The sequence below is a fragment of the Solanum pennellii genome, chromosome 11 (genome assembly GCF_001406875.1).
Source record: "Solanum pennellii chromosome 11, SPENNV200".
Taxonomy (NCBI): domain Eukaryota; kingdom Viridiplantae; phylum Streptophyta; class Magnoliopsida; order Solanales; family Solanaceae; genus Solanum; species Solanum pennellii.
This window is the reverse complement of record NC_028647.1, coordinates 63,165,965-63,177,209: the sequence shown is the minus strand read 5'-3', so window position 1 is coordinate 63,177,209 and position 11,245 is coordinate 63,165,965. Positions and strand designations below refer to the sequence as shown.

At 26.8% G+C, this 11,245-nt stretch overlaps 2 protein-coding genes across 2 annotated transcripts; one reads left to right on the top strand and one right to left on the bottom strand.

Annotated features, from left to right (window-relative positions):
• Positions 1–2,621: 2,621 nt before the first annotated feature.
• On the top strand, positions 2,622–3,265 carry LOC114074829 (transcription repressor OFP6). Its single transcript, XM_027912856.1, has one exon. The coding sequence runs from the start codon at positions 2,660–2,662 to the stop codon at positions 3,071–3,073; it is 414 nt and encodes a 137-aa protein (XP_027768657.1). The 5' UTR covers positions 2,622–2,659; the 3' UTR covers positions 3,074–3,265.
• Positions 3,266–7,477: 4,212 nt separating this feature from the next.
• Positions 7,478–8,893, bottom strand: LOC107003238 (probable CCR4-associated factor 1 homolog 11). The gene has a single exon (XM_015201538.2). It carries the CDS (start codon positions 8,403–8,405, stop codon positions 7,548–7,550), a length of 858 nt encoding a protein of 285 aa, XP_015057024.1. The 5' UTR covers positions 8,406–8,893; the 3' UTR covers positions 7,478–7,547.
• Positions 8,894–11,245: the final 2,352 nt, after the last annotated feature.

The following is an 11,245-nucleotide window of genomic DNA, read 5'->3' as shown; positions in this document are numbered from 1 at the left end:
TTCATTTTTGAAGAAGCTCCATCCATTATCATTCAAGCTCCTTGATTTGAAAAGGTAAAGTAAAATTTAATATATTCTTTACATCTTTTTATGTCGATTATTAGTTCTTATTTTATGTCGATTATTAATTCTGAACTTGATAATTATATTAAACCAAATGATAAAATAATAAAAGATCAATATTAACAATTTGAAACAAAACTCATTATCTTTATTCATATAGATTTATTAATTATGAGGTATAGGGAGTGGGGTGGGACGTGAGAGAGGAGGAGTATATATCATTAAAGTCACTTTATCGAAAACTGAAAAAGTGGGTCCTGGCGCGTGTTCAACAAACAAATCGACCTTGCAGATTATTTTTGCCACGTAGGCACGCAAGGGGTAATATATTACTTAAAAAAAAAGTTGGAGGGGGTAATAGGACCTCATCAAAGATAAGGTGTGTCGTAGGGATTTTGGGTATAGGCTAGGGGGTAATTGGGTATTATCCCTAATTTTTTAAGTATATATAATGGACACCAAATCCCTTTAAGCTACTTCCTGCGTTTATTTCTCCAGATTTTGAACCTTCTTATTGAAAATATTGACTCCATCACTGTTCTTCGTATTTTTCTTTTTATATTGTATGACGTTTATCGATACTTTTGATGATGTCTTTTAAATAAAAAATCCAATTTCAAATAGTTTAAGGACACAATAGATTAACTTTTTTAATTTTATTTTTGAACCAGCTATACGTTGAAAGTTCTTTTTTTTTTTGAGTTACTTGACTAATTAACTAAAGGATATTTTTAAGCTAGTTAACTAATAACAAGACTTATATATTATCAAAAAAATATAACGAAAAATAAAATTGACCTATTTCAAATTGTTCAAAAATTTTTTAGCCCTTCTCCTAGTTCACAAATAACCACATTTCAATCCATACAATAAAAAATAATCAATCATTGTCTTAAAATTTTATACTAATCTCAAAATTTTAAAATTTTAAATATTGGATAGTTGAAAGTTGCGTGTGTATAATCAAATACCATTTACATGTCTAACCTTAAAAATTTTGTGTTTACACATATATATGTGGCAAAAATATACTATATAATTAATATAAGCTTTCAGGCTTAACTCGTTAAAAATTTTAAAGTTATATCAAAATCAACTTTATTTCATATAAGATATATTCTATTTTTTTTCCCCAATCTTTATTTTTTAAAATTACATCAAAATAAGTTATATTATCATAAGCACTTCAATATTTATTGAGAGTATAAATAAATAAGCTCAGCTAAATATGTATTTTCATCTTACCTTTAAAGAGTCAACTACCTAGCTCTACACAATTATTATACACGTCTATCTTCCTTGTTATCTACGGCAAATTAATTGGATAATCTAATTTTTTTAAATAAAATTGACACAAAATTATCAAAAATAATTTATAGTAGATTTAATTTAATTATAATAAAAGTAAATATATTTTGTCGGAATAACCTCTTCTTTTAAAATTGAGAATTTATCCAGAATAAAATATAAAAAAATGATGCGTTTAAATCAATATAAAGGAGAATATAGATAACAACAAATAATACGATAATTGAAAAACATCAGATAATATTAAAGTTCTTTAAAATTCAAACAATATTTTATACTTCAAAGGTATTTTTTCACATCATCCATATCCTTAGACAAAACGTAAACGAAAGAGACCAGAAAAAAAGCAAAAAAATCCTCAATATAATCCCTCTTTTTCCTCCAATATGGATCAAATAAATAAATGAAAATGACAAATATACATAATCTCATAATTAAACTCTGGTGAGAGCAGAAGCGGCGTCAAAATTTTTAATAAGGGGGTTCAAAATTTGTAAAAATAGATAGTCGAAGGGGGTTCGACATCTACTATTTATACCTATAAATTTATTTTAATCATGTATAAATAATATAATTTTCCGCCGAATGGGGTTCGAATGAACATCCTTGTATGAAGGTAGGTCCATCCCCGGGTGAGAGTACAATATTACGTATTCTTACTCCTATCTTACGGTAGAAAGACAGTTCTCGAAAAATTCTTAGTTCAAAGAAAATCAAAATTGACCATCAACAATAAATCAGATATAAAAAGGATAAAATATATATATAAAAAATTACCTAAATACACAATTTACTTAACAAAATTCTTTAAAATTTCCTCTAATTTTAACAAATTACAAAAACTCCCACTCTCTTATTCTTGAATACACCACTTTACAGCGATATATCGATCATATATATCACTTTATGGAATATATAAAGCTATGTACCGATACCGTTGATTGATACAATCTTAAACCGAGACGTTTTGGATGTGTCCAAATTCCACCAAACTAAAAGGATTTTTGTAATTCCGAAAAGACCAGATATTAAAAATAATTAACTTTTAGCACTATATATTTTATGTTTAAAAAAATTAAAATATGCACAAATTTTATCTCTTTCTTTTTTTCTGGTCAATTATTATTAAACAGTCAAAAAAAATAAAATCTTTGACCATAATATTTTCTAAAATATTAATTAATTTGACCAAATAAAAATTGGAACATTATATCACACGTTAACTCATTTATTTCCTTCTATATATATATATTAAACTCCTTCTTCTTCTTCAAAAATATATTCAAAAATGTCTTCAAAAAATAAAAAAATTTGGAATTGCATTACTTCCAATGGAACAGCAGCTTGTGGTTGCAGCAAGCCCAAATTATCAGAAATCATTCAGCCCAAGCCCAAGCCCAGGCCCGAACCCGAGCCCAATGCGCACTCATCTTCAACCTCTAATTCAGATTCACCATCTCCGACGATTATGCCGGCGAAGATCGTCGGAAGTGTGGCGGTGGTGAAGGAATCCGATGATCCGTTTGGGGATTTCCGGCGATCGATGTTGCAGATGATAATGGAGAAGGAGATTTACTCGTACGATGATTTGAATGAGCTTTTGAATTGTTTTTTACAGCTGAATTCGCCTTCTCATCATGATATTATTGTTCAAGCTTTCATGGAGATCTGGAATAATGGCAAAAATTATTCCGCAAATTGACGTTGCTCGAATTCTTCAAAAATGTTAGACGATAACAGGTTGGGATAGGAGAATGTTATATGACTTATATATATTCTATATTTTATGTTAGTCGAATTCTTTAAAAATCTCATTTTCGAAAAAATAGTATTCGATAATTATTATAAACAATATGTTTTTTTTTTGGTTTAATGAATCTTTAATTATGATAAACTTTTATATGTTTTTTTTTCTCAAAAAAATAATAAAAAAGCTATATTGAAAAGGGAAAATTATATATAATGATAAACTATTAATTCAAATTAAATAATATAATCACACTTTGATTTAATTGTGCCCTGAAACTAACTGTCTGTCAGTAGTCTCTCTCCCTCAAACTCTCGCTTGCCACCATCCCTCTGTCGCTGCCTCTCTCGCTTTATACAATTAGAAATGTATAAATTGCGTCTCTGTTTGTATAAAGCGAAATAAAATTGTATATACACATGCAAATACATATATCTTCGTTCTATACACTTATAATTATACAATACAAATAGTTCCATGTCCAGTTTTCTTTTGTCTTTCTCTCTTTCTCGTACAATTTATAATTTGTGTTTGTATAAAGCGTGCGCGAGAGAGAGTGTGTGATATTTGATATACAAATATTTTATTTCGATTCAATTGTATACAAATTCAACTTTTATACATATATACAAACACATGAAGTTGAAGTGAGAGGACGCCAAATATTTATACAAACGAGAGACTGGCAACCATTTATACAAATGGTCTGCCAGCGAAATTATACAAATCTGGAAAAGGAGCCAGCAAATTATACAATTGTTTTTCTTGTATATATGTATACGGAAATAGCCTAGTCATAACATGTTTGCTGTGAAATGCAATCATGCAAACTTTTTGTTATAACATACAAATACGAATTTTATGTTTGGTATAGGTGAAAGTTGCTCTATTGAAAAACCAAATAAAATTGTATCAAACAGAGTGTATATATATAAAATTTTCCTGATATTTTGAAGTAAATAAGTAATATACTATGGATCGGTTTGGTTTTATGTGTTATTGTTTTGATTTTTAATTTAATATGCTATATCAATAAATAAACTAATGAGATGTTTTTTATTAATTTTTTATTTTTAACGATTTGATTTTCGATTCAATCAATGAGAAAATAGGCATAAAATAATATATGACTTCTCCAATAACAATAATATTACTTTACAGAATGCACATAAAATATAAACAATAGTAACTAAAATGAAAAGAATTATTTAAGTGTAACATAAATAAAAGAACTAGAACAATACTCCACCGTCCAATTTTATTTATCATGTTATGCTTTTTTCGATAGTCAATTTGACTAATTTTCAAAGTTAAGTTAGATTACACCAATTCAATATTTTAAATAAAAAATAAATGGTAAAATATTAGTCAAAGTTCTTATAGTTTGACTTTTAAAAAGGAAATATGACAATTAAAAGTGGACGCATAAAACAATGTGAATTGAAGACTAAAGGACAAACATAGTAATTAATAAGATATTGATATTAATATATAGTAATATTTATGTAGGGATAAAATAGTAAATCACTATTGTCTTGATGAATTTTGATTTGTCAATAACCCAATATCAAAAAATCAATATCGAATCAATACCTAGAATTTTTTTTTATATATATAAAACGACTCAATAATCCAATAATATTTTATTTATTTAATTAATTAGTCGATTCGACTTTTATTCGCTCCAAATCTCTAAATATACCAATATTTTTTGTTGAATTTTTTTTTTTTAAAAAAATTTATCTTTTCTCTCTCTATATACATGGTGTACATTTGTTGTGAAGACTGTGGTCCTAATTTTTTAAATAAATAAATAGTAGTTGTATGTCTAAGTTTCATAATTTATTTCTTCACTTATTTTGCTGTTATGTTTCATTTTCATATGCATCATATTCCTTCTTAACTGTCACTTACATTAACCATGAAAAAATGTGGGACATTGGGTTTAATTCTTTTTTATCCATAAAAGGGTGTGTTTTTTAGGATTTTTTTTTTCATAAAAAAGTTTAGTAAGAATATAAGAAAATATTATTTTTAGAATATTTATATATAGTGTATCAAAATATTATAGCGCTGAGATGGGTGGCGAGTGAGTTCCGTTGTTTGAGGATGGCGGGGGGTGGAGATTGAAGAGAAGATAATGAAATCGAAATGTCATTTATAAAACTTGTATACATACGTCTGTTAGAAAAAATAATAATATTTTTTTAAGGAATTTGTTATATTATCGAACAAAATCAAAACATCAAGAGCTTTCCTTAAATGCATATTATAAAAAAAAACATTTATACTACTTTTTGTTTTGTTTTACTTGACACAATTTTTAAGAAACTATTTATTAGTTTTTTTTTTTTGAAAAAAAAAACTAATTATCCTTATTAATACCATGCTTTGGAAAACAAATTTTAAATACTAGTGTTATTAAATTATAAGGGTAATACTGAAAGAATCTCTCTAATTGCTAAAATAAACAAGTAAATAAGAAAAAAAATTACTTTACTAAAAAATGTCAATTAAAATGAAACAAACTGAGTAATAATTAATAATGTGAAGGTATTTTTTTTCCAGGTAAAATTGAAAATCTATTTATAATGTTAGTTATAAATGTAACCAAACAATCTCGATTCAATTTTGCAAAATGTGGCTGTAGTATCGCGATTACAACTGGCTCTACATGATTGAGAATTTAGGTCGGAAGGTCTCCTTCGCAATAGAAGACAGCTTCTCGTAGTGACCTGTAAACGTTATTTCTATTTTTCTTTTCGTAGACCGATGTGCTATACTGGGCTTCTCTATGACAACAAAATATTGGGCTTTTCCTAAGGAGCCTGTCAAGCCCAAACCTCATACTAATAGAATCTAAAAAGCCCATTTAGAAAAAGTCCGACCCGGGGATGGCCCAACCAAACCCAGTTTATTTTTCTTTTAATTTTTTTCGGTTAAAAAAATTCATTTGATGGTATTTAAGAAGGAGATAATCATTTCAATTTGTTTGACGTAATTCAAAGTATAAGGATCAAACTAATTGATGTTCTTTATGAATTCAAACATAAAATCTACATATTTATAAATTACAGTAATATGATAATAGTATTGCGTCAAAATAATTAATAATTTGAGATTTTTTTCTTAAAAATAATTTATCCCTTGAAACCACGTAATAATGAAAACAAATAAATTAAAATGAAATCCGTGGGCTATAGACTATAGTGCATGTCATTATCAATCCAATTTATTCATGTGAGTATCATGGAATTTTAAATAAATGTCCACGTTTCAATTAATGTTTATGTCAAATCATATCAATAAGTATAATTATTCATCGAATATATCTATACGACTAGACATCTCATGATTTTATTGTAAATTTAATTCCACTTGTTTATATTGTCACATTACTTAAAGATAATATTTTCAAAATAAAAATTATAATTTTAAAATATTGAATATCACGATACTTGATTTGATCACTTAAAAAAATTCAAATCAACGATATATATAATTTAAACTCGCAAATCTATTGCACGGTGTGAAAAGGGAAGACAAAATCAAGCCACCAACAACTACTTACACTATTCTCAACAACTCAAAGAAAGTTGAAGTCTCCCAAACTATTACTTTTGTTTAACAATAATTTTAGTTCCTTGAACTTTGTTCTACTTGGAGTTGATAGATAATTATTCACTCAGTTTTAAATTATTTATCGTGCTTTTCTTTTATATGCTTCTTAAATAAATATGAATTAAATTATTTTATTATTTTATTTTACATATTTTTCATATATGTATATTTTAAAATTAATCAAAATACATATAAACTGACGCATATATTATATTACATTTTAGACAGTAATAGAAGAAGATACAATAGTCTCTTTTTATCGAATATTAATCCAATTGAGTATTTGTAGTCTTCACCTATGAACTACTTAGGATAAAAAAATAATTTAAAATAAATATTTTAAAAAAATTACGACATATAATTCGAGAAAAAAAAAGATAATAATACCAACAATATTGGTGGCTGGTAGTATATGATCTATAAGTACTAACAAACGTGAAGCGCTTTACCTCTCTAAATTTAGTCGAATTCAAAGTATCATGTTTATTTTTAATATTTTAATATGAATTAAAATTTAATCGAATTTAAATTTAATCAAAGTCTAATATATTAATTAGACATTGAGCGGAAAAAAAACCCTACTATATTAACCGTTAATTAATCTATATTTTGACTTTAAACAAATTTCTTAACCAAGTTGCATTAATTCGATATAACCATTTGGTGTGGTTATTATGTCTTTAAATCTTACGATTATCAAAATATTAGATATCACAATTTGGTAAATTTACCACGAAGAAGAATTAATCAAACAAATTTTATTTAACTAAACATTTTTAAAAAAAAATTAGTATACACTAATTCGTAATTAATACACTTCTAATCCAAACAAAACGCCGGCGTATTTCTCCGGTCCGTCATTTACAAAATACACGTCTCTCATTTTTTGAAAAGCGTGCCACGTCAATAAACTATCTGAACCGGCCTGATGACACTTTCCGACCGCCCGGTTCACCTCTAAAACCGCCGCAATCCGGTCTAAACCGCCGTAAAGTTTCTCGCAAAACCTCATCAAATGCTTCACATCGTAAACATTGTCACCGAAGAACACCCTGAAAATCTCCAGAAAATCATCTAACTCGCCGGGAAGTTCCCGGCGGGTGAGGATTTTTAAGAGGTATGCGAAATCGTAAGCGCTGTGGAACGTAACCCAGCTTACGGTTTCGTTGCATACAAGCCCCGACGACATCATCAGCTCGGCGAAGCGATAAGAGTCGATTCCGTTCACCTTGTTCTTCTCGAAATCGATTCCGTGACGCCGGAGCAGCTCGATTGAGTCCGGCGCGTGTCGATCACGCTCCACGTCGAAATCGGAGAAGTTGAACTGCCAGATGTATCGATTAACACCGGCGGTACCCAGATCCGGTAAGTTCCCGTCGGAGTCGGACAATGTAAGTCCTACTTGAATTATGTTCAAAACGTCGACGTTTGATTTTAACATCTTGTAATGCTCCGATGGTAACAGCGGCACATATCGCCGGCGATTTTTCCGGGATGAAACAACCTCCGGCTTAAAAATGACTCCTGGAAACTCTGTATCCATTGAGATGAATGGGTAGTGATCAATTACTCTTCGTATAAGCTCAAACTCCGATTCCAGATTATCCGACCAAACTTCCCGGATCTTAATCGGGTTTTCATCCGAATCAACAATTTCAACAGCCATAACTCAAAATTCAGCAAGATTTTCAGATGGGTCGTCGTAAAAACTTAAATAAATTATGGGTTTGCAGTGAATTCCAGATCTGAATCCAAAAAATTTTGCTTTTTTGCCTTAATGTTGAAGAGAATCGGTTGTTTTATAGAAAAAAAGAAAAAGTACAAGAAAAAGAACAGAAAACAGAATAAATAAAGAAAAAGTTAATAAAAAATTTCATTTAATGGCCCAAAGTAGAGTTTTTAATTCAGTTTTATTTTCTTTTTCTAAAAAAAGATTTGTTTTTTAGCTAAAGGAAAAAGAATTAAAGAAGGATTCTTGTTTTTCTTTTTATGTCTAAGTTCAATGCGTCTAGATTGTTTATTTAAATCAACAAGTCGGCATTTATTTATTTTTCGATATTCACATTAAAAGTTTGAATAAATAAAAATTCATATTAAAAAAAGTCACATTTGAGATTCAAACGTTCCATAACAAAAATAATTATATAATCATGAAAATTTAAATCTAAAATTTTAAATTATAGATGAAAGAATATTGATCGTTCCGTACTATCAAAGCCGGCTTTATGTATGAGTTACGCTACAAAATGTTTGTTGCGTGTGATAAGTGTGTCGTTATTGGAAGTGACCAGATTCTGTTGTAGGTATGGTACAGAGTTGACATAAGGGTGTATAGCTTGGTTACTACTAATTTTAGATTCGGGGATTAAATTCGAGATTTTTGATTAATGATAAAAAGTTGGTAATTTGGGTGCTCTTGTTTATGTCTTTTTGGGGTATGTGATCGTTTGAACATGTGATATGAAATTAAATGTATGTAAAATTGAAGTTTAATTAAAGATCTAGTCACCTCGTCTAAATTATGTATAGTTTGATTTAGTGTAAAATATAATTCTTACTTTATTAGGTATTTATATAGTTGTAATTTATTTCGTTAAGGGTAAAACAGTAATTTTAAAGTTAAATTTTTTCTGATTATAGTAAATATCATTCTTTACATAAAAGATTAAAAAAATACGAGACAGTAATAAATAAATCTTTTTGGATCTTATAATATTAAGTTAAATATTTATTAAATCTATCAAAGTGATTATTTAATTTTATGCACATTTTGTAAGACATATTATTGGTTATTACATATAGTGCTTCTACACAAATTAATATATGTTTTTCATGTTATATTTCGATACATATATTATTCTATTAGTTGAAAAATTCTCTAAAAGAAGAAGATATTTAAATAAGAAAAAAAAAAAACAATTACGTACTAAAATTTACAACGCAATTACTTTATAAGACAAGGCCTAAGGTTTAAGAAATGTGTAAATACCTTATTATATACACTTTTTTCCCAATGTTTATTATTTCAAATATTCGAAATTAAATGGAATAAAATTTTAATAGGAACACGCTTCATTCAATTGCTATTTTCGTCTATTCGAGCTTTAATAAATAGAATTATTTGATAATAATATTGATAAAAAATAATAAATATCCGTTATATTAATTAATACATGCATAAAATTTTGAGAAATTTACATGAATACACTATAATAAAAAAATATTTATCATTTATAACAATAATTTTTTTCACTTTATCAGTTTTAATTCATTTATAATATAAGTTTAATAAATATTACAAAGAATAATTTATTATTCACATATAATACAAGTTTTAATGATATATAGTACATTTATCACACATTTTAATATATTTATAATACAATGTCTCAATATTTTTACCAAACTAACATAATATATTTTAGAAAACAATCATAATTTATATATATTATATACATAATTCACTTTTAATTCATATAGCATATTTAACATAATATTACTATAAATAATAATAAATAAAAAATATCGCTAAAATCAGTAATTATTTATTAAAATATACTGATATATATGTAATTTTTCCTAAAATTATACCAAGGCATGTCGTCTAAGAAATTAATATAAAAAGGCCGCCTCTAAGTTTTTTTTATTTTTTACCACACGTGAAATGAATTTCTTGATATGATATTTATAAATTATAATATATTAATTAAAAAAATATGACCCCCTTTAAAGTTTAATAATTCATTGATATTATTGGAAACGTGACTAAAAACTAAAATAATTAAGTGAAGAAGAAAGAGAAGTCAACAAGTTGGCATATGTTGAATACACATTCTTTTATTATGGAGATAAATTAATATTCCTCCGTTTCAATTTATTTATCATTTTTCAAATTTTAATATTTTAATAAATTATTATTTTATCATAAGATTTTATATTGTTAATTATAATAATTAATATAATTATTATTATGTAGTTTTTAAATATAAAAATTTTATATCATAAAATCTAAAAATTTCATACTCAAATTTTAGGTAAAAATAATCTTTTGACTTTTGAAATTCTAACAATATCATATAAACTGAGACAGAAAAAATATAAATTTACTATATTATCCTTCCCATTTATTTTGACTCAACTAGATTAGTTGACTTTAATCTGACTTCTGGTCAATTCTGTGCACTCATGGAGACCAAGTAAAACTCTTATTTATTTATTTTTAATACAATTATCACTTAATTTTCCATTTACTTTTAATTTATTCATTAAAATAAATATTCAATATAGTTTTCTTGTGCAAATTATGTCAATTTTTTTTTTGTTGAAGTATATATACTATATATATAATCACATTGTCCATAGGCTTTGGTGTTGAACTTGAGTTGAGCTCAATCAAATTGATTTATTGTAAGGTTGAGTTCAAATCGAATTAAATCAAACTTAAATTATGATAGAATGAAGATAAGTTGAGCTTAAGCAAGTGTCTGTAGGCTGGATGACGAGTAG

Excerpts from the sequence above, each read along its gene's own strand:
- LOC114074829 (XM_027912856.1), top strand. The coding sequence starts at position 2,660 with ATGTCTTCAAAAAATAAAAAAATTTGGAATTGCATTACTTCCAATGGA.
- LOC107003238 (XM_015201538.2), bottom strand. The coding sequence starts at position 8,405 with ATGGCTGTTGAAATTGTTGATTCGGATGAAAACCCGATTAAGATCCGG.